At 37.3% G+C, this 27,738-nt stretch overlaps 1 protein-coding gene and 1 pseudogene across 3 annotated transcripts in view; one reads left to right on the top strand and one right to left on the bottom strand.

The window, feature by feature from the left end:
• Positions 1 to 27,738, bottom strand: part of ASB3 (ankyrin repeat and SOCS box containing 3) — a 107,006-nt gene that overhangs the window by 27,921 nt on the left and 51,347 nt on the right. For all 3 annotated transcript variants that reach the window (XM_069583339.1, XM_069583340.1, XM_069583338.1), the window contains 4 exons: positions 10,180 to 10,292; positions 9,450 to 9,585; positions 6,616 to 6,793; positions 4,358 to 4,555 (listed from right to left, as the gene is read on the bottom strand). In XM_069583339.1, the coding sequence (XP_069439440.1) occupies positions 4,358 to 4,555; positions 6,616 to 6,793; positions 9,450 to 9,585; positions 10,180 to 10,292 (625 nt within the window). The remainder of the gene's footprint in view (positions 1 to 4,357; positions 4,556 to 6,615; positions 6,794 to 9,449; positions 9,586 to 10,179; positions 10,293 to 27,738) is intronic.
• On the top strand, positions 20,846 to 21,453 carry LOC138435162 (BRCA1-associated RING domain protein 1 pseudogene; annotated as a pseudogene).

The following is a 27,738-nucleotide window of genomic DNA, read 5'->3' as shown; positions in this document are numbered from 1 at the left end:
TGCTAAGTCACTTCAGTCGTGTCCGACTGTGTGCAACCCCATAGACAGCAGCCCACCAGGCTCCCCCGTCCCCAGGATTCTCCAGACAAGAACACTGGAGTGGGTTGCCATTTCCTTCTCCAATGCATGAAAGTGAAAAGTAAAAGTGAAGTCACACAGTCGTATCCACCTCTTAGTGACCCCATGGACTGCAGCCTACCAGGCTCCTCTGTCCATAGGATTTTCCAGGCAAGAGTACTGGAGTGGGTTGCCACTGCCTTCTCTGAATAGGATCATATGTATTGATAATTATTTTAAATGTAAATGGATTAAATGCACCAATGAAAAACACAGACTGGCTGGGGGTGGGGGGATGAAAACATGTGCATGTATGCACTTCCACGTACCATATCACTCTACTTAATTCCCCAAACTGTATGTAATTATTTTATACTGTTAGGTTAATCATGTTTCCATTATGGCTTGCAATTGTAATTTTTCTTATTTTTGGTCTGGTTATTGATTGTGAAAACTGATAAACATTTTTTACTATTGTGATCATGTTAGAAAAAAATTTATACCACTCAACATATTATCTATTACCAAATATCTGAAAATTCAAATATCTAATAACTAATTTTGGAAAACAGTTTTCCAAGTTCCCTGGTATTATTTTTGTGACCAAAACTCAAATTCTTATTCATAATCAGTAAATATAATACAGAAAATTCATAAATGTCTTAAGAAGAAACAGAACAAAAGCTATTTTTAAACAAAATTAGTCAATTGTCCTTTACAAAGGTAATTCTAATTTAAATAATTTTAAGTATGTAACCCAGAGAACTCAAATTTTCAGATGCATATTGAAAGAAATTTAAAAATTAACAAAATTTTTCAATTTCTTTCCCCAGGCACTGTCTATGTTACCCTCTTGAAATACTAAAACAAAATCTACTGGGAGAATTGACAGTTTTCTTGCTTGATCAGCTTTACACTGAATATCAAAATAATCAAATGATTTTCCCACTATATGTACAGCGATTACATGCAAACTAAGAACCTGACATTAGCTTATGTAAATGTATTACAAAGACTAAAAATTTAATTGATGCTATTTTTAGATAAACAGAGAATGGCAAAAGACATGTCTTCTCCAGAAATGAAGAAGAGAATTAACCTTGATGTTTTCTTCTGATGTGCCAGACACTGTGCAGTGCACTATATGTATATACAAATATTAAATGTGAGCATATGTGATAATAAAGCTACCATCTCTTAGCCTTAGTCTCTTGGGAAATGTTTCCCTTTCAATTAAATTTCCCACCGGGTGGGTAAATAATGGCAAAGATGTTTCAAAATTAAGTCTACTGCCATGGCTCTGGCAAACAAATAAAAAATAAACTGTAGAGACTGAGAGAATGTACCCTCATCAAAGAGATATTCTGATGTTTTCGGCTTTTTCCCTATGGACTAACGAATAGCATTTTCCAGCGAGTTTTCTTACTGAAAACCTACCTTACTAGTTAAAAATACATTTGGTCCAATTATAAGTTCCCACATGGAAGAAAATACATGGCAAGTCCTTTTAAAGTCACTAAAAAAGATTTCAGTTATGATATATAGGGCCATTTCACATAGCAACATTGCCAAGAAAAGTAAAAAACGAAGTCTAATAGCTTATGTCTGTGACCAAAGACCACCATAAACCACACTGTTACTTCTTTAAGTTTCCAGCAGTTTGATTATTTTGTAAGCATGCTTTTGTTTGAGCTTCTCCTATTTAGTTTACTTAGCTTCTTAAATCTATAAACTTGTGTCCTTATCTAATGTTGGGATGTGTTTGTCCATTATCGGTCACAATCTCCTTCTCCTCTCTTCTGGATCCTAATGACATGAATGTCAACACTGATGAAATTGTCCCTCAGGTCCCTGAGGCTCTGTTCTTTTCTGTCCCCCCAATCTTCCTTTTCTCTGTTCTTCTGTTTGGAAACTTTATATTGGTCTGTCTGCAAGGTAACTGACTCTTTCCGCTGTCAATTCCATTCCACTATGAAGCTCATACAGCTAACTTTTCACTTCAGATATTACACTTTTCAGTCCATTTGGTTCTAATTTTAACTTCTAAGCTGAAAATATCTACCTTTCCATTTATTTCAAGTGTGTTTACCTCATAACAACAGTTATTTACAATTATTTGATATTTCCAACATCTGTATCATCTCAGGGTTGACACAAGTTAATTGTCTTTTCCCTCTAAAATGGGTCATATTTTTCTGGTTCTGTCAAGTAATTTTAGACTGTATCCTGGATATTATGAATAGTAATGCTATGTGTAGACTCTGGGCCCTGGGTCCTGCTATAATTCTTTGACCATAATACTGATTGTGTTTGTTTGCTTTAGCAGGTATATAACCTAGTTAGGTTTAGACTACAATTTCTTTTTCACCTCTACAGATAGTTATTCCAATGCAAATTCAGTTCTCAAGCCTTTGCTATGCCGCTTTGAGTCTGGCCCCATGAAATGTGCCACTCAGACCTGAGACTTGGGTGATAGTTCAAATCTTGTTGTCAATAATTTCCATCCCATGCATTCAAAGGTTGGATGGGTTCTGGACATATGTAGGTTTGTACACAGAATTAAAAAAACCTTTTCTCCAGCTCTCTTTCTCCAGGATTTCCCTCATACCATGTCCCAGAGGGTTCTATTCTACCTAATTCTTCAGGTCAGAAAAGCATTCATTTTAAGGTATTTTGGTGTTAATAGGAGCACTGCTATGGTTTAACATGTTTAATTCAAACTACACTTATAAGACGATGAGCTATGAGGTAAGGTGCTATGACAGAAGAACCAAAAATATCGTTCCTCCAAAAACTAAGATGAAGGCTAAAACAGATTATTGGTATGCTGGACATAAAGACATACAACTATACAAAACTATTATGTTCTTATCAAATAAAAAAATGTTCAATTCTGATCTAATAATAAAAAAAAATGGAGACATATATATAATGACAACTGAATCAACTAAAGTCAACAGTACAGCCCTAGTGAGGCAAACTAAACTAACTAGGCCTCCTATTTAGAAAGATAAAACCAAAGAAACTATATAGTGAACTATGAAATCATGAAAGTTATGCAGAGTGGATCCCAGATACTCAGATTAACCAAAACTACAATACTCAGAGTACAGTGTGTACCCAGAGGCTTAAGTTCAGAACAAATAAAAATGAACCACTATTTTACACAGCAAATGTTAAGAGATGGTAGAGAAAGAAAAGTTTAGCAAATAAGTTCTCGATAAATTTTTAAGTCATAGCTAGCTATCCATAATGGTGAATTTAGGAAAGCCAATGAAATTTGACATCAGCCCACAAACCTCTTTTGCATTATTAAAAATAACAGCTTCTAGCTGCACAACTTATTTTACTATTGGTTGGACCACAGATTTTACTCAATATGGCTTTTCTTACATATAGCCTTTTTAAATTTATTCTATTTTAAAACCTTACGAGTCTGATAAACAAATCTTGTCTAGTTTGGCCAGAAGCTAATCAATAATCTATCAATAATTCTTCATTTATTCTACTCACAGGATCATGGTAGATTAGCAAAAGAAACATTAAAATTTTTAAATTTAATTAGTGTGACCTACAGATATAAATGCTATATACCAAATACATTAAAAGTGCTGTAATATCAATAAAACTATAGTTTTATTTTAGATTCATAACAAGTCTTATAAATATAAATTTCAAATGACAAATAACCTGAAACACACTCAATACAATACTTGACAAATTTTAAAATCTTTTTTATCTTTTTATCTCAGTTTTACTGAGGTATAATTGACAAATAAGATTGCAAGATATTTAAAGTATAAAATGTGATGATTTGATACACATATACATCATGGAAACATTCATCGCCTCATATAATTATCTTTTTGAGAGCATTTAAGTTCTACTCTCAGCAAATTTCAATTCTATAATTCAGTGTTGTCCATTATAGTCACCATGTTAAACATTAAATCCTCAGGCCTTAATCACTATATAACTTAAACTTTGTTTTAATTCTTGAAGCGTTTTGAAGATCAAAGACATCAGAGAATTCCTGCATTTACTTTAATACATTAAATATATCCCCTAAAACTGCTACACCAAAAAATAATATCCAGCTCCGAAGAGGAAAGGAAAAAAACCTGACATCATCACCTTGTTTTTGTTATAGTTTGATTAGTGAAACAATCAAAGGTACATCATAGAGGCTTTTGTTTTTGTCTGTTTTTCTGTTTTTAAGTTCCCAATTTAGCTCTAAGACATGCTATTTTATCACAAAAGAAAGTCATTTGGAAACACAAAGTAAAGTAGATATACATACTCTTTTTGGAAAGCCATACACAAGGGAGAACTGAATCCAAAAACAAGGCACATCTGGGCATCTGGGCTGTAGCCAGACTGGAGCAACATTTCCAGGCACTCCTCGTGCCCTCCAAACACTGCTGAGTACACAGGACTCACTTTGTTTGGCCCTGTGTCACAAACCCGGTTGGTGAGTGGTATTAACAAGTCCAAGATTCTGCAAATACACAAGTTCAGGAGTATGTTTCTATTTGTACATAATTGTAGACATTTCTACAAGACATATTTTGAGGCACCCATTGACTGGTCTGTCTTCAGTGTACTTTCTATGTACAATAAATTATTACAAGCTACATACTCCAAAATGCTTATTACTATTGCTTAATAAGAAGGCCCTTAAACGTATTTGAAACAACTAAATAATGTTCCTATAAAAGTAAATAGGTAACATATTGTCCTTTTTTATTTTTTTACTAATTATTTACCACTACTCAAGTCCCCAAAATTAAAATTTTATATGAGATGTTTTAGGATATAATAAATTATTTAAAACTCCATTACACTAAATACAAACTTATATCAAGACAATAAATTATTTTCCTTTGTAAAGTAGCAACCAAGTTTTACTTTTCTAATTAATAAGAATTTTTTAGGATGATGAGAGACATGAAATGAACAGTATTTACATCAGGAAGAAATCAGAATTTCTGCTAAAATATTCTATTCTCAGAAAAGAAGATGAGCTCTTTTATGTGTTATGGCAGATTTATTTAAAAGACTGGTTGCTAACTAGAGAAAGTTCTAAACAAAAATCATTAAAAAGTTCTTAGATTATTTGTAGACTTACCTCTGGCACTCAGCTGGAGAGAAAGGACTATCCTACACTATAAGGATAATATAAGCCAGAAATTCTCCTCTTTCTGGGAAAAGAAAAGCAGAGCTACACCAAAGTATCTTTATAACATTCTTTCTCCTTGCCACTTTTCCTTAGGTAAAATAGGACTAAGATAGCAATATTTAGGGAGAACCTATATTTACTAAGAGGAAAATCATCAGTGACCAACAGAAATCTCAAAATTGAGAAATAAGGGCAAATTCTCAAGAGGGTTCTGATATCAATTTAAAGCTCAGCGTATAACTGTAGATTTATGATTAAATAAAATATCAAGAGTTAAGAAAAACATCAAATTTTTAAACCTAAGTATTTTGCTAAAATAAAGAACCTGTCGAGTGTCTCTTACACGTAATAAATGGGTTAAAAATTTTTAAGTGAGTTCGAAAAAATATACTCTTCAGTTCAGTTCAGTCGCTCAGTTGTGTCCGACTCTTTGCAACCCCACGGATTGCAGCATGCCAGGCCTTCCGGTCCATGACGAAACTCTTCAACAAGGCACAAGCAAGATTACAAATATGTTTAAGAAAACAGTAAAATACCATGACACCTAGTGGCATAATAACCCAATTACAACATCTGCTTTTCTACTATACAAACATATTAAATACTAAAGACAAGACCATTTCAGTATTACTTTTTAAATTAAATAATACAATAGCTATAAAAATTACTACTGCAGTAATAAGACTCTAAAACCTTTAAATATATATTTTTAAAAACTGTTTGGTACCAATCTATATTAAGATAGGCTGCCATATTCTCAAGGTAAAACCAGGTTCTGAACTGAACTGAAGATTCTTAGAACTCCCAATTTCAGGGAGTTTCAACTTTCTTTAAGTCTCTCTCTCTCCAAAAATTTCATTTGAATTTCTGGCTAGGGAAGAAGAGTAACAGAGGCAGGATAAAGTACCAGGTTGAATTTGAAATCAGACAAAGAGAAGTCCAGTCAAAGAGTTCAAGATGTGGAGGACTGCCTAGACCCAACGAAAAAGAACTCCAACAGAGATCACAAATCCAAAACCTTTCTGGGGTCAGGGAGGTAATATAAGTACGTTGAAAAAAGTCATCAGATCAGTACTTCAAGATGTCTAGGATAAAACTGGAACGGAGTGGAATAGTCGCTTAAGCAAGTCAGAGGGAAGATTTAACACCCTGAGAAGGTCTCCTGGGCCACTCTGCCTCACTCTAAGGAACTGCAAGACTAAGAACTGCAGGGAATGGCATGGCAGACAGATGTGGGGTGGACCTAACCATCGAGCACATCAGTAGAGAAGGGAACACCAAAGATTATGCCTGGAGGTAAAGGGGCTGGTCCAGAAGATCTAATTTCTTACTACCTCTGAATTATGAGACCATTTTTACTTTTCATTTTTAGCACTTACTTTGTATGGCCCATCTGTGCAGCTGCATGTATAGGTAGCTGCCAATTGTCCTCATTACAGTAAAGATCAGGATCTGCCCCACTGGAGAGCAAAAGCTCCACACATTCTGTGTGGCCCTCTTGAGCAGCAATGAACAAGGGAGTAGCTTTGTCCAAGGCTTGACAATTGACATTTGCACCTAAAATAAAACATTTAACATATAACCCTCTTTAATGCAAAAATTAAAAAGATGATCAACAAACAATTCAAAGCAGCTGCCTTAAAAGGGCTTTCATAGTACAACAGATTTTCCTCCTTAATGGATACTGTTGTTGAAACATTCATTTTCAATTTCTTATTGGTAATCATTTAAATTGTTTTTGCTTAAAGATTAATATTTTAGAATTCATTTTTAAGCTAAAATATCAATTTTACTCTATGAAGGATTCATTTCATTCCAACCCTTCCTCCAACAAACACTCTGAGGGTCTAATAAGCAATCATTTTTTAAAAACTGCAAATCATCAAATATGGATAATATTTCTGATCATTACTGAAAGAATAAGAAAAAAATCTAAATTATGAGACTTTATAGATGCCACTAATTGATTCAGGCTGAGTGGTGAAAAAAATTCCAGCAGATATGATATACACAGGGGCTATGATTTTAAACTAATGTTGACTATACTCTCCATTACATCCCATTTCTTCATGACCAGTGTGTGATGAACAGAGCCCACAATAAAAGGAAAAAGCTCTATTTAAATGTGTTTCTAAGCTGAATTTTTAAGCATAAATCTAATCAATTATTTAGAAGCAAATGTATAAAGATGTGAAAAAGTTTAGTGACCTCAATTTCTGTGAAGGTTTCATAAATAGCAGACTTCCTCAAACTTTTCTCATTGACAAATAATGTGCTAAGTATGCTAACTATGTGTGTTAATACATGATCATGAAAATTTTTAAATTTCTGGAACACACCTCAGTGGAAAAATCATCATCCTCAAGGGGGAAGACAATTTTTTATTTAAAAGGATGTTTCATAAATATACCTTGAATAAACCAAAGCCCTGAAATGGGTAAGAACAATGCAAAATACAAACAGTAAGTCAGAATTCACTGAATGGTCAGAAATTCCAACTGGGTATTCAACACGTCTAGATACATTGAATCTTCTTGACTTGCACAAGGCGGATGCTTCACCTACTGTCAGCATTAGAAAGAAATGAACACTATAGCTGAGGAAAGATTACGTCAAAAAAGAAACCTACTTAACTTTCTTTTTTAAGCAATGTTTTGTTTTGATTGACAATTTTAATGTATAAAAAATGTATAATGTTGTTGTTGTATTAAAAATCCCAGACTCCGAGCTGTTTAAGTGACGTGCCAAAGATCTATAATAGACACTATTCACTGGTGGAATGTATAAGGAATCAATCTTTGTAAAATTTCAGGTAAAGAAAGTTGGGGAAATGAGGAAGAATTCACTGAAAGTCATTTTAAAGAGTTAGAAACATGTATAGTTACATTATAAACATACCTATATACCTTTTCAACTTGCTATTTATAACTATTCAGAGAGAAGGAAAAAAAAAAAAAAACAAGCAAACAGGTGCTTAGTGTTCCAGGAGACAGGCCCAGCATGAGGAGAGAGTCACTAAGCTGCAATTTAACCTATTTCATTCTAAGTATTAGTTACACACTAACAATTGGAACTTTGGGGACTGGAAGTCATAAAATGCATCATGACAGTCCGTGGGAAGGTACAGCACAGAAGGAGGAAGATGAGAAATCAGAGTCCCGTGTCTGAGTCCCGATTCCACCAGTGAATAGCGTCTATTATAGATCTTTGGCACGTCACTTAAACAGCTCGGAGTCTGGGATTCTTAATACAACAACAAAGCACATGCTTGAATAAATGATTTTAGGGATTATTTCAACTCTAAAGATTTATAGACCTGATATTTGTAACATATCTTAATTTTACACTTAACAAATGCTTGTTTCTGTTGTTTACTATGTCAACTTGAGTATTTCAAGGTTTATAAGGAGAAAGCAGAAATAAGAAAATATGTGCTCTAAATAAACTTTGTTTTGGTAATTTATTAAAAGTTTAGATATTATAGAAGATATGTGAAAAGCCTAGGTATTAAAAAAAAATCGTGTGGTGGCAACTCTGGTGTCTCTCCCATCTGCTCTGGACTATCCATGCTTTGTCAGGTTAGCACTGTGCACAGCAATGGTGTCAGAAGAACTGAAAAGCCCTTATATAACAAATGTTTCTGGTCACAGAAATGTCACATAGAGTAATAAGCATTCCACCTCAACACCATCTTCTCTGACAATGCTGAATATGTAATGGCTGTCACTGAAAAACTTTTAAGCAGGTTTATGTTGCTATTTATTAACATAATAGTGTAAACAGGCTTTGAAATAAACCCATTTAAATATCACACAATTAACCAAAATACACAAGTCAGAGGGTTAATGTACAAAATAGCTATCTAAAAGATTAATTAAGATTATATTAGTCATGTACCCGAGAAAGTTGGAACAGTTCAGGTAGCTATAATGAAGGACAGCCCCATCATTCAACTTGCCAATAAACCTGCTTTAGCAATAGATCATTAAAGTTCTGCTGAGGTAAGTTAGTAGTTGCACATTGTATTATGTTAGTTAATAGAGACTTAGTAACCAGGCTTACAAATTAACTTGTACGTTCTCTTATTTACCACTAACTTAAGACAATAAATTTCAGAACCTGATTTATATTTAGTTAAGAATTACTCTTCCTAGGAAGATACAGCATTAAACTCATGATCTTAATAGTGCAAAGGCTAACGGATTAGTCTTACCCGATGATATAAGTATGCTCAAGCTTTCTAGCTTGCCATACTGAGCAGCCACAAATAAAGGTGTGATTCCAAAGTCATCCTGGCATTCCTTGTTTGCTCCTTTTTTAAGAAGCAATTTTATGATCTCAGCATTTTCCTAAGGCACAGATTCATATTTTAAATAAGAGAAAACAAAGAAAATAGAAGATCTCTCTCTTTTTATTGTTGTGTGTATATATGCTTTTTACCCTCACTAAAGGAAAACTCTTTTTTAAAAGTGTTTTGGGTGATGGGAAGAAAGTGTTAATCATTATTCTGTACCTTAAGCTAACCCATTAAACATAAACAGATAAAACAATGATCTCTAGGAATTAGAATCCTTATAAAATCCTGCATAATTAGTCTGCAAGCCCAAGCACTAAGGTATTATCACAGTTATCTAAACAAAGTGCTATAAATATAATAAGCCATTGCTCACTATCAACTTATATATCCCAAATATTCTGACGGCCTCTTACCTATGCTACCAACATTTGAAAAACTTACCTAATCCCTGCAGCCCAAAGCTTCTAGAACTACTAGAGCAGCAGGCTTATTCAGAACGATCATTACCATTTAGACTGCCTTTCTGTACTGCACTAACCACCATAAATCACAGGCAAGTAGGAAGCAAAGACTGTATAGAATTATCATTTTAAAAGGGTAAAACACACAATTTACATGGAAATGAAATAATAAATGCAGAGTTTACCTGAAAAGTAGCCTGGTGCAAGGCGTTCCATCCACACATAGAGTGGGATCCATTAACATTTGCTCCATATTGAAGCAGCAGCCTTAACACATCTATCTGTCCATTTTCAACAGCTGCAATACAGCAGTTAAAAAAATTATCGTCAATAAAAAGGCATGTTTGTACAACTGGGCACTTTGGTGATGTTTCCATCATTTATCCAGCCCAGAACTCACAATACTGTGACCATTCCTATCAACAAATCAAAACATATGTGTACTCCTTGTTCAAGAATAAAACATTTATCACAATTATCTCAACCCAAATCCATTAATATATATACTCTTTTGGGACACCCACAAAATTATTTTTAATTGTATCTTAAAAGATATAGAGGAAATGGAAGCAAAGAGCCAAACATTTATTCTCTCTGATAATGGAGACAATATGTTTCTATTTTGTTAAAATGCAACTGGAAGGGGCATGGGATGAACAGGTAAGAAGAAACAGCATCAGTCTGGAGAAACAGACTCAAAAGAATTGAAATGTTGGCTACTATTACCCTTTCATCAAAAATGACAACAGTAACTGACAAGCAAACTGAAAGCATAATACTCTAAGTCTGTACTTTAGATATTTTTAGCATAATAACAATCTTTGTTACAATGATGTTCTTTTATCAACCAATGAAAATTTAGTAGAACCCTGCTTATTTGAACTAAAACGGGACTCCAGACAAACTTAGGAGGGTTGTTAAAGAAATGCATATTATTTCACTACAGTAAATGAAATGAATGACTCTCAAGTTGCCACTACAATAGATTATTTGAAGGAAGAGTTTGCATGCCGATAGAGACCTAAAAATTATGTGCCCTTTTACTAATTACATTATGCTACTTTTTTCCACATATCTAACTTAATATTAGCACAGGATATGTGTAGTCTAATATCATGCACATGTGACAGTTTATGAACCCTACCTAATGAGGATGGACACAGGTATAATGCTATTAACTTGATACAACAAACAGTGGGGCTGAACTTTCTACAATATTATCCACCAAAAAATTTTGTTATGAAGTTGGGCAATTCTAAAGGAGTTAATGAAAAAATAGAATGCCAGAGATAGTTAGACATTAACAAAATAAGTACACACATACACCATTAGCAAATTATGTACACTGTGAATGCTGTGGTATTAGGCTATCACACTAACTTTTTAGAATTGTAACTGTGAAGAAATATCAGTACCTACAAGGATAGCAGAGATGTATATAGGAAGCTCTGATCTGTGTGCCTGATGATGTGAAAAGAATTTTGAAAAAGAAAATTTTTAATTTCATTTCAAGCATACAGTTATTCTATATCTTCTACTGTTGTAGGAGGCAGGAAGTTAGAATCAATAAGTCTCAGTGAAAAGTTAAAAAGGCACTAGACATTCGGACAAAGGACCACACTTGAAAAATGGTAATATACATGAAACAATGGGAAGATAAAATCCTTAAATTTCCCTCATAAGGATAAAGAAGTTCTTTAATCAAGAATTCTCTTATACTGGAAGGTTTCAGATATTCAAACACCTTGGTTGAGATAGTATCACTGAAGTAGTTTAACCTAACTTCTCTTATTTCTAAGTTAATATTCAAGGACATTTTATCAGGCAAAGAAAGTTTTTCAAGCTAAGTTATTTTTCTATAATCAACTAAAATCAACCTATTTGGGGGTGGAGGTCAGGAGAGAAAAGGAAATAAATCTGTTTCATATCCAATTCATACATCATTATCAGTGACTGCTGGCAAAAATCACTCTACAGTCAAGACCTTAAGTTGAAGATTATCAGGTTGTCAGTGGTGATATATGAAACAGAGTGAAAATAAGATTGTTTCCATGAATTAGGCTGACCTTCTAAAAATGAAAGTCAAAAAAATTTGTATTATTAAATACAGTACAGAAGTCAGAGAGAAAAATTTTAGTATCATAAATACACTAAGATATCTGATTTCTGCATGTCTAGCGAAAAAATTTCTCAGTGGCAAAGTAGTATTTTTATACCTTTTGCTAATTATTTCAAAACAAAGCAACTGGTTGACTAATGGGTAATAATTAAGAAATAGTGGTTTAGAAAAGTGTATTTAGAGCTTATACCCTACTAAGACAGGCTGAGACCTAAGACCTGTTACCATGCTTGCACCTGGACAAACATCTCCTCGATCAACAAAATAGCAAGAAATTGTATGGTACTAAAAAGAACTGTATGCATGCACAGATGGAGCAAATTCTAGACAAGAGACTAAAAAACCCAAATGCCACTTCTGAAGCGCCTAGAGCAAACGGGGGTCGGGGGCCTGCACACAACACCACATAAAACGCTGGCAAGCCACCTAAGCCATTCCTCTGGCCCAAACTCTCCTGACACTCCTACCCTCACCCCACATAAGGAACACGCTCACCCCAACTTGGGAAATGAGCAAGGGAACCTGTTGTTTGTTCTCACTCCCACTGCTATAGCAGGGTTCCAATAAAGCCTTGCTTGAATTTCTAGTCTGGCCTCTGATCAACTTCTATTGGTTAAGGAGGCCAAGAACCCTGGCTGGTAACACTACCATCAACGCCTCTCCTTTGGAAGAATTGAGTAACTTTTTATCCTTATATAACAACTTAACAAGCTGGAGGGGCAGTGGGAACCATTCCATGACCAAGTGTATTATGCTTCAATAAAAGTTAATTTTAAAAAAATACCCAAACTTGAACTTAAAATTTGTTCCTCTTTATCATAAGAAAACTACGCTTCTTGAGGACAGAAACTGGGTCCCCTTCCCCTTACGTGCTCAAGGCCAATCGCAGACAGAAGACAGACAACAAATAAGCATTGACTAGGTGAATGAAAAATAAATATCTAAAATAAAATGAGATTTTCTCTTTTTAAGAATTCATTCCTCTCCAAACAGAACAGGTTACAGAATTGTGTTTCTTGATACAACATAACGGCACTAAACTAGCCAGTGTAACAGTAGAAAACAGAGAACAACTTTTCCTAGTATTAAACCATGGGCAAAAGACTATGACTCCTAAAGAAAGGGGAGGAAATCATGAGTGGAGACCCATGATGACCCCAGCCATCTGCCTGGGGACATTTCTGGATTATGGGGCAGTGAGCTGAAGTCCAGGCATAAAAAGAGAAAGGTTGAAGAAAGAATACTCCAAGAAGAGGAAACAGCCCAGGAGACTGCAGCAGTCTGCTGAGCTGAGGAAGAGATCAGAGTTTAAGCAGTTGAATTGGTGGGGCAAAGCCCAAGAAAAAAGAGAACTGTGCAGGGGGGAATCCCACGGTGGAAGTTTGCCAAGAATCCTTGCCTAAGGTCCGGGTTACACATGTGCAAAGAAGATGAATCTTACCAGAGAACTGCTAAAGAGTTAAGAATGCAACAGACAGCCAGAAGACAAACAGTGCTGAGGGGCAACGGAACTCCTAGGAGTTCCGGCCCAGTCAGAGCGGTGAAACCACATGGCTTGCTACTTCAACACCTCATTAACACTCCGGGCATCTATCTAAGAAATCCAAAAGGCAGAGCCCTCGGAATAAAGACCACATCTAAGACTAAGGACTACTCTAGACCTTCTCTAACAAAGCCTAAAATAAGCTCTGATCAGAATGGAGGCAGAGGATGAGAGTTGAGTCCTCTGGGAAGTTAGACTGGAAAATATGATCTCAATAGAGCATAAAATCAAACCTAAACATATTTAAGGTGATAAGCCAGTAAATAATCTATTATTTAAAAAAAGAAAATAAATAATTATTCCTCAGAGAATAACAAAATTCAAGTCTCTATGAAATACTATCCACAATGTCCAGTATACAAGTCAGAAAGTAGTAAGGAGAAACTAACCCCAAAACGGTCCAGATTCTGGATTGAACAGATTAACTAAAGCAGGTACTATAAAAATAGGTTAATATCTATGGTATACAGGGAGCCTAGAGAGAGAAACTGAGCAGAGGAAAAAAACTTAAAAAAAGAAAAAGAAGAACCAAATGGAAATTCTACAACTGAAAAAAGAAATGGATGTGCTTGAAAGATCAGAGATAGTAGAAGAGTTGATGACCTTGAAGACATTAATATAAATCATCTAATCTAAAGAAACGAAAGAGGAAAAAAAACACTAAAGGAAAACCAACTGTATATCAGCACCCTGTGGACAACATCAAACAGTGCACCATACATTAACTGGAGTCCCAGAAGGAGAAAAGAATAAGAATCAGGCAGCAAAAAAATATATTTGAAGAAATAATGCCTGAAATTTTACAAAATTTGATTTTAAAAACAAAAACAAAAGCCATATTCACTTACAGATCCCAGAAAATCAGCAAACTACAGTGTTTTGGAAATAGTCACTACTCTTAAGACTTCACATTATATGTAAGTTAAGGATGATTATATAAACATACTTGACAGCTCTGTGGAAGAACTTAAATGATTATAAAAGGGGGTGCAAACAACAAGCCACTGAAATCAACTTAGCTATAATAATAGTTTAATTTTTTTCCAGGGCTCTCCAGTTCAGTTCAGTTCAGTTACTCAATCACTTCCGACTCTTTGCGACCCCATAAACCGCAGCACACCAGGCCTCCCTGTCTATCACCAACTCCCGGAGTTTACCCAAAATCATGTCCATTGAGTCGGTGATGCCATCCAACCATCTCATCATCTGTCGTCCAGCATCAGGGTCTTTTCAAATGAGTCAGTTCTTGGCATCAGGTAACCAAAGTATTGAAGTTTCAGCTTCAGCAACAGTCCTTCCAATGAATGTTCAGGAACGATTTCCTTTAGGATGGACTGGTTGGATCTCCTTGCAGTCCAAGGGACTTGCAAGAGTCTTCTCCAACACCACAGTTCAAAAGCATCAATTCTTCGGTGCTCAGCTTTCTTCACAGTCCAACTCTCACATCCATACATGACCAATGGAAAAACCATAGCCTTGACTAGATGGACCTTTGTTGACAAAGTAATGTCTCTGTTTTTCAATATGCTATCTAGGTTGGTCATAACTTTCCTTCCAAGGAGTCTTAATTTCATGGCTGCAATCACCATCTGCAGTGATTTTGGAGCCCCCCAAAATAAAGTGTGACACTGTTTCCACTGTTTCCCCGTCTATTTCCCATGAAGTGATGGAACCAGATGCCATGATATTAGTTTTCTGAATGCTGAGCTTTAAGCCAACTTTTTCACTCTCTTCTTTCACTTTCATCACGAGGCTCTTTAGTTCTTCTTCATTTTCTGCCATAAGGGTGGTATCATCTGCATATCTGAGGTTATTGATATTTCTCCCGGCAATCTTGATTCCAGCTTGTGCTTCATCTAGCCCAGCGTTTCTCATGATGTAATCTGCATAGAAGTTAAATAAGCACGGTGACAACATACAGCCTTGACATACTCCTTTTCCTATTTGGAACCAGTCTATTTTTCCATGTCCAGTTCTAACTGTTGCTTCCTGACCTGCATACAGGTTTCTTAAGAGGCAGGTCAGGTGGTCTGGTATTCTCATCTCTTTCGGAATTTTCCACAGTTTATCATGATCCACACAGTCAAAGGCTTTGGCATAGTCAATAAAGTAGAAATAGATGTTTTTCTGGAACTCTCTTGTTTTTTCAATAATCCAACGGATATTGGCAGTTTGATCTCTCATTCCTTTACCTTTTCTAAATCCAGCTTGAACATCTGGAAGTTCACGGTTCACGTATTGCTGAAACCTAGAGAATTTTGAGCATTACTTTACTAGCATGAGAGATGAGTGCAACTGTGTGGTAGTTTGAGCATTCTTTGGCATTGCCTTTCTTTGGGATTGGAATGAAAACTGACCTATTCCAGTCCAGGGCTCTTATTTGCATTCAAAAGAAAACTGGCCATTTTACCATGTCCTTTAAGACTCAGCAATAGTAAATAGTTAATCCAATCATTCAACCGTGCCAAAGACAGTAATAAGCACGAGAGGCATAGAAAGCAACCAACCTACAAAGTAGTTGCCTTCATGGAACTTCTATTCTAGTGGGACTGATAGTAAGTTAGCACACTGATAAAATAAATTCTGACAAAAGTAACTGTGAAATTTCTTTTTATGGGGAAAAACCAAGTGAAACTTACTAGGTAAAGTAACAGGCAGTAACTGAGTTTGAGAATGCTATGGTCTGATCTTGGAAGCTAAGCAGGTTCGGACCTGGTTAGTACTTGGTTGGGAGAATACCATGGTAGAAAATGAGACAGACATTATTCTTTGATACAGAAACGTCTGAACAGAGAAATGACAGACAAGAAGCAGTAAGCATGCAAAAAAGTGGAAGATGAGTACTCCAAACAGGAAATAGGAAGTATAAAGGCAGTGAGGTAGAAGAGCTGAGTATATGTAAGGAATAATAAGATTGTCAGGAGAGGAAATAAAGCAACAAAGGTAGAAAGACGTGAAATTTTGTAAGCCTTGACAAAAAGTTAGGTGTTTTTGCTTTTTTTTTTTTAAAGGAAAAATGAATTTGTAGCAACTTTTAGGAGCACAGCTCATCACCTGCTTGTTCGGAACATAAATCTTGAGGAGTTGAGAGATCTGCCCAATGTCACAGAGCTAATGCCTATCAGACTGGAGACCAGGCTTCCCAGCTATTAGTTAGGACTCCCTCAACTAGTCCCAGTAATATTAAAAAGAATAGGAGTCAGCAAACTTTCTGTAAAGAGCCAGAAAATACAGTCCCCAACTTAAGATGGTTCAACAACAATTTTTTGACTTTAAGATAATGTAAAAGGGAGACACATTCAGAAGAAACTGCACTTTGAATTTTGATATTTTCCTGGGCTAGCAACATGCGGTATAACCATCTCTCACAACACTGGACAGTGGCAGCAAGCTGCAGCTCCCCATCAGCCAGCCACCAAATCACGAGGATAAACAAATGACACACTTGCAACCATTCTGTCTTTCACTTTCAGTATAGTTTCAATAAATTACATGAGACATTTAACACTTTAAATTATAACATAAGCTTTGTGTAAGATGTTTGTGCCTAATGAAAGGCACAATGTAGGCTACTGAACATGTTATGAGCACATTTAAGGTAGGCTAGACTAGGCAATGATGTCTGGTAGGCTACATGTATTAAGCGGATTTTTAACTTACAACATTTTCAGCTTACAGTGGGTTTACTGGGATGTAACCCTTTCCTAAGTTGAGGAAGATCTGAACGCTATTATATCTAGTTTCTCTGGTTCAACATTATAAGATTTTTCAATATTATTGCCTCCAGTTGCCGATCACTCCTTTTGGTTGCTGTGTACCATTTCCTTGTGTAAACAGAACACTATTTACCCGTTCTATTGCTGGTAGATGCTATTTGGATAGCTTTCTGTCTGGGGCTGTTAAAGAGTGTGCAACAAGAAGAATATTCTAGTACATGTCACTTTTAGTGAACACTGATACACATTACTTTTGGATATATTCCTAAGGACGGAACTGTTGGGACAGAAGATATGTACATATTTAGCTTTAGTAAATTCTTCCAAACAGTTTCTCAAAGTGGCTGAAACAAATCCACACTCCCACCATTCTATCTTCCGGTTGGTCCACATCCTCATAAACACTCGGCATTTTCAATCTTTCCTTTTTTACCCATCCGGGTAGATGTGTAATGTTTACTCTTACCTTAAGCATCAGTTACCTCAAATTCTCTTTGAAAGTAGTCGAGATATGAATAAAAAAACAAAACGTAACACTGTCTTTGTTCTGAGTTCCTTTGGGACTCATTAACTTGGGTACAAGTCAAGTCATGTTAACTGTAAACTAAAATTTCAAATCTTGACATTGGGGTTACAGAAGAAACAAGTTGATAACAGCTATAACTGGCTGGCATTACACAGGAGTTCACTATATTCTCTGTTCAAATACATTTTAAATGCTTCACAATAAAAGTTTTTAGTATTTTTCACCAGCTCATGGCCCCACCTGCATAGTATAGAAACTGCATTACCTAACAAATTCTACCCCCACAAAGACTTCTAGTCTCCTAAACCTGTCATCTGCTCTGAGACACCTTCCTGGTGGTTCACAGTTGTAAAGGCCATTTGAAGTTTATAACTGGCATAGTGCCAATGAGAATGTCACCTAGGCCGTAGGCTTATCTCCCAATTCTGAATATGCGAGATGCCAAAGTACTGCTGGTTTCCCTGCAGTCCCACTGTAGAGGTAACATGCTGTATGTCTGAGCACCCTTGGAGAAGATGCCCTGTACCCTAACCTTCAATATGTTCTGTCCCTAAGCCTCCTACAGAGTAGGGCCACTAATAACCCTGTGCCTCTCAGAGCCGCTCACAGAAATAGGTCCTTCACCTTCTGCTTTCAGCTCCTCTCACTACAGGGCTCAAATATGAATTCCAGGCTGTTCTTCAATACCCATGTTTCCCAAAAGCTCCCCTACCTCCCAGTCATGCAAATAAAAATCTCCACCTGAAAACCATTAATTCTACCCCCAAATCTGCCATGTATTGGTTCATCTCACAAAAATGCTCAGATGTCTCAGACACATCTGAATTATAATTCAGGATCATAATGGTGTCCTAACTGTAATGGAAAGAACACAGACTGTGTAGTCAGGCACTCTGCCCAGCTATGAGCAAGTTATTCCCTCACTCACACTTACAAAATAAGAAGAATCTACTTACCTAGGGGTTTTCATTTTGACTAAATAATTAATATAAGTAAATACAGTAAGTGCTCAATAAATGTTCCTTCTTCCCTCCCTCAGTCCCCTTACCTCCTTCCTGATAAACTACTGGTCAACTTCTCTTCTTAACAAACTATACAAACTGGATACTCAGAAGGTTATTAGCTTTTCAATCATGAGGAATTAGGCCATAATTAAAATTACCTCAATTATTCAGACCTCTGATTAAACTTCTCTTACTGGTCACCAACACTCCATGTGCCCTAAGGTGAGTCTGTCCCCTATGCAGAATCAATCCTTCTGACCAACAACCCAATTAACTGCAACAACCATCACCAGCACCACGAGAACTGCATATTCAGGTCCCCTTCACAATGAGAGTGCAGACTCTCAGGTTTCCCCAATTTACTGTCCGAATTATTTCCTCCATGATAATCACCCACAAATCCGCTTTATTAGTTTAATAAATGCTTATGTTTAACTTTCCTCCTCCACAGCCATAACTGATCTGTCTTACAAACATATACACTATTTCCCATTCAAAAAAGGAATTCAAAGCCCATAATCCTCTTTCTTTGCATGGTCACCTCCTCATGAACAGTCATTCACTTGCCCAATTTTTCTTTCTTCCAAAAAACAGAATTGGGTCAATAGGTAGGCAGATGCTTATTAACACAGAACCTTTATGCTTTTTTTTTTTTGGTCCTTCCACTTCCTGTCAAAGTTTTCACAGACCTAAAGACACTTCTTTAGACGGTTTGGAGCATAAGTCTGATAATCACCTAATCAACTGAGAGTAATGAGGGAAATTCAGTTGCAATTTCTACCATCCCACTGATAAGCAAAGGACAGGATAAGCTGGTGTTTTCTTTGTTCCCTCACCTCTCTACATGGGACCCACCTAGTACTACATACTATTGCAAAGAGGACCAACATTTCAAAGACAGAAGAGGACCATAGCTCATTTAAGGATGTACAAAGAGCTGCACTCTCCAATGCAGAAGCCAGCAGCCATACGTGGCTACTTAAATCTGATTAATTAAAATTAAATGAAAATTTGAGTACCTCAATCAAACTAGCCTCATGCAAAGAGTTCAAGATCCACACTAGGCTAGTGATTGGACAATACAAATTCAGGACACTTTCAAGAGTTACTGTACTGTCAAACTCAGCACATTTTTTAGCCTTAAGAATCGTTGCAAGCTCACTGAGCATTTTCTGTTGTTCGGAAGAAAGTCCACTGCCTATAAGTGCAAGAGGCCCATCCCAACGCTGACCAGTGTTTACTACTGAGCAATGGCTAGTTGATGATGATTCCTTCTTCTCCGGTAGCAGCAACAGCGATTTCATATTTTTACTGTCTGCATAATCCACCCGCTGCAGACCAAATATGTTGACTGCCTCCCTGGAGGCTCCATAGGTGAGTAACAGCTTGACAATGTCCACATGCCCATTCTTCAGTGGTGTTCACCAACGCCTTGTGCTGGAGCAGCAATTCCACCACCTTCAGGTGCCCGTGATTGCAGGTTTCATGCAATGGTGTCCACCCAGCATGATTCTTAACATTTGGGTCACTTCCACTTTGTAACAGGTATTCAACAGAAGGGATGTCGCCCTTAATTGAAGCAATATGGAGCAAAGTCTCTCCTCGATGATTTCTCTTCACAGCTGTAAGGCTAATGGGCCACAGCTTTGTTGCTGAGGGACTACACATCATTCATCTGTAATTTGGACTGTTCAGTGTAGAAGGCGGCGTACCTGGTGAAAGGCTAATGGATTCAACCAACATAGTACGGCTTTTCCTCCTTAACGTATCACCAACTTTAAGTTTGTTCGAAGGTGGTAAAGAACAACCAGGCAATGGCCTGTTTTCTGAGAGCACTGTTTGCTTAACAGAGTTTCCACCAGTGCTCTGACTGCTGCTTCTGCATCTCTTAGAAACAGGACTGAAAATTCTATCGTGATGCCCAAGCTTCCCATTACAACCTGATGGCAAGGATTTCTTGGACGGAAGATAGTTTGCAGAGACTGTCTTTTCAGGAGTCACTACTCCATTCTTGCTCATTTCTGGAGATTGCAACGATTCTTAAGGCTAAAAAATGTGCTGAGTTTGACAGTACAGTAACTCATCTCATTGTTCCTGGTGATACAGTTCAAAGCACCCTGAAATGTATGCTTGGAATTCTCAGTGGATACTGGATCCTAACATTTGAATGGGTGAAAGTATGTCTATAAAGCAAAGAATGTGAACAGGCAAGAAAGTATGAAATTCCTGAAGGACCACAGAAAAGCAGGTTCAACAGAGAACAGCTGTTGCCAAAGCTGTCTGATGGATGCTACTTATATTTGGGGGAACCTTCAAACACCATCCAAAGGACAACCTTATTAAGCTTGTTGCAGCCGGTGGGGGCCAGATCCTCATTAGAAAGCCCAAGCCAGACAGTGATGTGACTCTAACCATCAATACAGTCGCATACCATGCCAAACCTGATTCTGATCAGCACTTCTGCACACAGTATATCATCTATGAGAACCTGTCTAATCATCGCCCAGAAATGGTTCGGCAGGGCAAAGTCTGGATGGCTCCTTCCCGCTGATTTATAGAGTTGCTTCCTCTTGACAACTGAATTCGCACAGTGTAATAACCTAGTGATTGCACTGTTTTCATTAGTCACATTTTTACAAATAGGTAGACTCATTCATCAGAGAAGGCGATGGCACCCCACTCCAGTACTCTTGCCTGGAGAGTCCCATGGACAGAGGAGCCTGGTGGGCTGCAGTTCATGGGGTCATGAAGAGTCAGACACGACTGAGCGACTTCACCTTCACTTTTCACTTTCATGCATTGGAGAAGGAATTGGCAACCCACTCCAGTGTTCTTGTCTGGAGAATCCTAGGGACGGGGGAGCCTGGTGGGCTGCTGTCTATGGGGTCACACAGAGTCGGACATGACTGAAATGACTTAGCAACAGCAGCAGCAGCAAGTTCCAGAGGACAGCTTTGGTCTAGAGTTTAGAATTTAACTGAACTGGAATTTAACCTAGAATACTAGGCATCTCTACCTCCAAGATACATGCCTGGCAATGAGGACAGGGAGCCAGGCCATTAGTTGTGGTTCCTATGGTTTGAGACAGGTGTTCAAGGAGAGAAAGGAAATGAGTAATTCTGGAACCTGGAAAAGTACTGTGGATTCTCAAAGAGAAAAAGAAAGTAGAATCAGAGGATCTGATATTACACTGTCATCCAACAAGGACTAGAGTTCAAGGATAAAGAATAAAGATGAAATAAAACATCTCATTTTGAAGACAGAGCTCAGAGTGCCTGAGGTACACAGAGAAAGGGGAGAAAGGGTTTCCTTTTTTCGATCCAAACAGATTTCGTCTATAAGACTCTAGCTGAGACAGCAGAAAAGAAAATCCAGAAGCTCTGAGGACAGGGACACTACTCCTCCCACAACAGGTCAGACTACTATGCTGAAGAAATTGTACAAACTGAAGTCTAAGAAAGCAAAAATGATATGATAACATCATTTCCTGCAATAATTTCTAGGGAGACATTTATACTGTTGAAGAAACACAGTTTTTCCATTTCCTGTATTTAAGAGGGAAAAAGAAGTAATCTGAGATAACATAACCTGAATATCAAATATTGTTGAAAAGAAGAAATCAAGGAAATGGAAGCAGCCGTGCATAAAACTTCTAACCAAAATCAAAACTCAGCTGAGGCATGGAGCACACTGAGTGCAGTCACAAGGCCCACACACAGACTTCATGAACACGAGGACTCGACACAGGATTCTCATCTGGGAGAAACAGGATAAGAAACAAAGAGCGACACAAAATGTAAGTAATACGTCTAGGAATAAGAAACTCAAACTAAAAACAGTAAGCAATGATCATTATTCAATGCAGCATTCATCAAAGAATAAATTTCTAAAGGAAGGACTTTTAAAAATGTGATTATCCTAAGGAATGCTCTTTTGGAAAAATGCCTAAAGTGACACTGTGTTCTAAGGAACTCCTGTAGACACGTTCTGTACTGAACGCAAAAATCGTAGTGAGTTGAGTTTTATGTCTACAAGCTAGAAATACACTCTTTCATCTTGAGGCTCAGATTTTGACCACAATTCTACTGAGAAATATCATGATCAGCAAGGCTGTATAGAACAGTTTAACCACAGGCTGGCCATCTCCTCCACTTATAGCAACAGGTTGGTGATTTCTGAGGAGTCTCAGAGATTACCTATATATCATATTAGTACATTTGATTTGTACATGAATTTTTAACTGCATCTACACTCTAAAGTTCTGCATCTATTCTCCATTTTGCACTTCAAATTTCTATATAACTCAACAATAAAATAATTTCCATTGCTTATCTAATTTGAGTAAACTTTTTCCCTATCTCTTTCACAAAGCAAAAAAGGATATTTGCAACAATTTTATCTACTGTGTATTTCTCTGGTCCTGTGATTACACTGACATCTGGTGGCACTAGAAAAGAATCTAGACAGCAAAGAAAAATAAATTTTTTTCCACTGTTGTGAATCCATCCTACGAATTCTATGACCTCAGATTTTATGTTTTTCTAAGACTACCTATTCCTAGACAGCAAAGTACTATACTAACTCCACTGATGGCACGTTAGTTTCAAACTTTCACTTCAATAAAGTGACTGGCAAAGATGGAAAATTATTTCAAAAATGTCACTGGGTAAGCTGGACTACCCACAGGTATTTATCTCATAATTAAATTTTATAATCAGAACAGGATAACCAACAAAACCTTACTGTATAGCACATGGAACTCTGTTCAATGTTATGTGCCAGCCTGGATGGGGGTGGGGGTTTGAAGGAGAATGGAATCATATATATGGATGGCTGAGTCCCTTCACCATTCATAAAACTATCACAACATTGTTAATTGGCTATACTTCAAAACAAAATGTTTGTAGTGTTAAAAAAATTAAATTCAAATATAAAAAATAAAGTTGGAGAAGCAAAAAAATAAATTTTATAATCAGAACAGTTATAAAGTAAGTTTTTCCCATTAAAGATATATACATAGTTTCAAGCACTTTCCCTATATATTCAAATATACTTCGATAATGCGTCTTGGCCATGAATCTTTAGTCTGAGAAGTGAAAGGGAAAGTCGCACAGTCGTGCCCAACTTCTCTGCGACCCCATGGACTACAGTCCATGGAATTCTCCAGGCCAGAATACTGGAGTGGGTAGTATTTCCCTTTTCCAGGGGATCTCCCCAACCCAGGGACTGAACCTAGGTCTCCCGCATTGCAGGGGGATTCTTTACCAGCTGAGCCACCAGGGAAGCCCATTAATCTCTCATTGGGCCTAATTTAAGTTAAACTTTATCATAGGTATACATTTATAGGAAAAAACAGTACACACATGGTGTGGTATAATCTGAGGTTTCCAGCATCCACTGGTGATCTTGGAACAACATATGCTCCACAGATAAGGGAGAACTACTAAATTGACATAAAATTAAAAAACAAACAAAACTAACCCAGGGTTCAAACCCAGATCTCCCACATTGCAGGCGGATTCTTTACCAGCTGAGCCACAGGAGGAGCCAATCTTTAGCCTAAAAGGTAGTATTTTGTTGCCTAGAAAATTTCTTTCTAAAGTTATAATCGAAAGTTCACTTCTTATAAAGGACCTGGTGTCTCCCAAGTCTTTAACAATCTTAAAATGTATACTGATGGGAAAAACCATGACCTCGTGGACAAAGTTTATTATGTTAGGAATATATTAATAACAAAGCTTATGAAAAGTACCTGATTCCATGATATGTCTCTATTTCTGATATAGAGAAGTCAAATGGGCAATTAGACAACAGAGACCACATCCAGAAAAGCACATCTTTCAATCACTTGGAAGTCTTAGGAGACAAAAAACTAAAATTCTATTATTTTATTATTTCTCCACATGTCTCCCCACCAACAGAGCTGAAACATTTTACACAGCACATCTTTAAATTTACATACTCATCCAGAATTACAGCAGTGAATTCTACAACTCTTTATAATTATCCAATTCACATTCCTGAAATTCTCATAAAGCAGTATCCTCCTTACAGGAGCTACCTCTGCATGATCTCCACAGTATGGCTTACAGAAATAAATCACTACACTGAGGAGTCCCTAGCAGAGAAAAAGTATATGGCAAAACATACCTCATCCCAAGGACTCCTAATTATAGAGAAGCAACACTTTTATTTCAGCCATGCTAACCAGTGACGTTCATTACACAACTGGCCAGTGGCAATCATACTCATAAATAAAGGAACGACTGCATTAACTACGTAACGACTCCACCTGACAGCCACACATCCACACTGTACAGCAGTGCTACTCAGTACTGCTCACAGCCTGTTGATCTACCAACTGTTATCAGTCCTCAACAAAATGAGAAATTTTTACCAGGATGTAAATCAGTTATGTCCTTAAAACATATTGTTTAGTTCAGCTGACATTTTTCTTGAAAGAAAACTATTTTGATAAAGGAAGTTGTACAAATGTAAATCACTGATTTACATTATGGCTCAAGCCCCTTATCAACAGACTGACATTTCTGAGTAGCACTGGTCTATGGTATCTAAAGAGAACAGAGATTGCATTGTATGAGCAGGATGTGGTGAGGAATGCCTCATTTAAGTCTATTTCTACCATACACTAGAATATTAAACTATACAAAATACTGACATCAAGAATTTTTGTCTTACTTTAAAAATCTGGACTTCCAATTTTAATATTGTGAATAAAGTAGTTGCCCTTACTCTTCTTAGAAAGCATTAAAGAGCAATTAATCCAAAATCAGCAAAGAAAATAAGAAATAAAAACACATCCTGCATTTTTAACAAAACTACAAATCCCACTAAAACTTCAGATCAAAAATAGGTAGGAGCTTTCAAAACAGAGGTTAATTGAAGGCACCTGTGGGAGGAAGGGGAGAAAGTGTCAACCGCACATCTCACAAGTAGCAGGCAAAGTAAACTTCTCAGAGGTGGGACGGAGGCTCCCTCTGAGGGATTAAACATAAATGTCTAACAGAGGGATAAGATTCATTAACTAGAAGGAAGAATACCTATGGACAGAGTTGAGATCTCAAAGTCACAAGAGCTGGGTCTAAATAAGGAATAACACAAACATGCTACATTTGTAGGAGTAGTTTGTCTGGGCTAGCACGGAAGTGAAGCTTCCCACAACTGCCTACACCAACTAAACAGTGAAAGATAATGACTAAATGAATTCACTCACTGGAAAAGTTCAGTTCAGTTCACTTCACTTCAGTCACTCAGTCATGTCTGACTCTCTACAACCCCATGGACTTCAGCACACCAGGCTTTCCTGTCCATCATCAACTCCCAGAGTTTATCCAAAATCATGTCCATTGAGTCGGTGAAGCCATCTAACTAACCATCTCATCCTCTGTCGTCTCCTTCTCCACCCACCTTCAATCTTTCCCAGCATCAGGGTCCTTTCAAATGAGTCAGCTCTTTGCATCAGGTGGCCAAAGTACTGGAGTTTCAGCTTCAACATCAGTCCTTCCAATGAACACCCAAGACTGATCTCCTTTAGGATGGACTGGTTGGATATCCTTGCAGTCCAAGAGACTCTCAAGAGTCTTCTCTAACACCACAGTTCAAAAGCATCAGTTCTTCAGTGCTCACCTTTCTTTATAGTCCAACTCTCACATCCATACATGACCACTGGAAAAACCAGAGCCTTGCCTAGACGGACCTTTGTTGGCAAAGTAATGTCTCTGCTTTCTAATATGCTGTCTAGGTTGGTCATAACTTTTCTTCCAAGGAGGAAGCATCTTTTAATTTCATGGCTGCAGTCACCCTCTGCAGTGATTTTGGAGCCCAAAAAAATAAAGTCTGTCATTGTTTCCACTGTTTTCCCACCTATTTGTCATGAAGTGATGAGACCAGATGCCATTATCTTAAGTTTTCTGAATGTTGAGGTTTAAGCCAACTTTTCACTCTCCTCCTTCACTTTCATCAACAGGCTCTTTAGTTCTTCTTTGTGGGTGGTATCATCTGCATATCTGAGGTGATTGATATTTCTCCCAGGATTCTTGATTCCAGCTTGTGCTTCATCCAGCCCAGTGTTTCTCATGATACATTCTGCATGTAAGTTAAATAAACAGGGTGACAATATACAGCCTTGACCTACTCCTTTCCCAATTCAGAACCAGCCGGTTGTTCCATGTCCAGTTCTAATTGTTGCTTCCTAACCTGCATACAGCTTTCTCAAGAGGCAGGTCAGGTGGTCCGGTATTCCCATCTCTTTAAGAATTTTCCACAGTTTGTCTTGATCCACATGATCAAAGGCATTGGAGTAGCCAATAAAGCAAAAATAGATGTTTCTCTGAAACTCTCTAGCTTTTTCCATGATCCACTGGATGTTGGCAATATGATCTCTGGTTCCTCTGCCTTTTCTAAAACGACCATGATGCTTTTGGGAAAGCATTGAGGGCAGTAGGAGATGGAGACAAACGAGGATGAGAACAATGGATGGTATCACTGTCTCAATGGACATGAGTCTGAGCAAACTCTGGGAGACAGTGAAGGACAGGAAAGCCTGGTGTGCTACAGTCCATGGGATCACAAAGAATCAAACATGACTGAGGAACTGAACAACAAATGAATTCACACCCAAAAACCATACTGCTGCTGCTGCTAAGTTGCATCAGTCGTGTCTGACTCTGTGCGACCCCACAGATGGCAAGCCACCAGGTCCCTGGGATTCTCCAGGCAAGAACACTGAAGTGGGTTGCCATTTCCTTCCTCAATGCATGAAAGTGAAAAGTGAAGATGAAGTTGCTCAGTCGTGTCCAATTTTTAGTGACCCCAC

This window comes from Ovis canadensis, chromosome 3 (assembly GCF_042477335.2).
Source record: "Ovis canadensis isolate MfBH-ARS-UI-01 breed Bighorn chromosome 3, ARS-UI_OviCan_v2, whole genome shotgun sequence".
Classification (NCBI taxonomy): domain Eukaryota; kingdom Metazoa; phylum Chordata; class Mammalia; order Artiodactyla; family Bovidae; genus Ovis; species Ovis canadensis.
The sequence above is the reverse complement of the archived record's forward strand: the minus strand, read 5'-3'. Positions and strand labels throughout refer to the sequence as shown.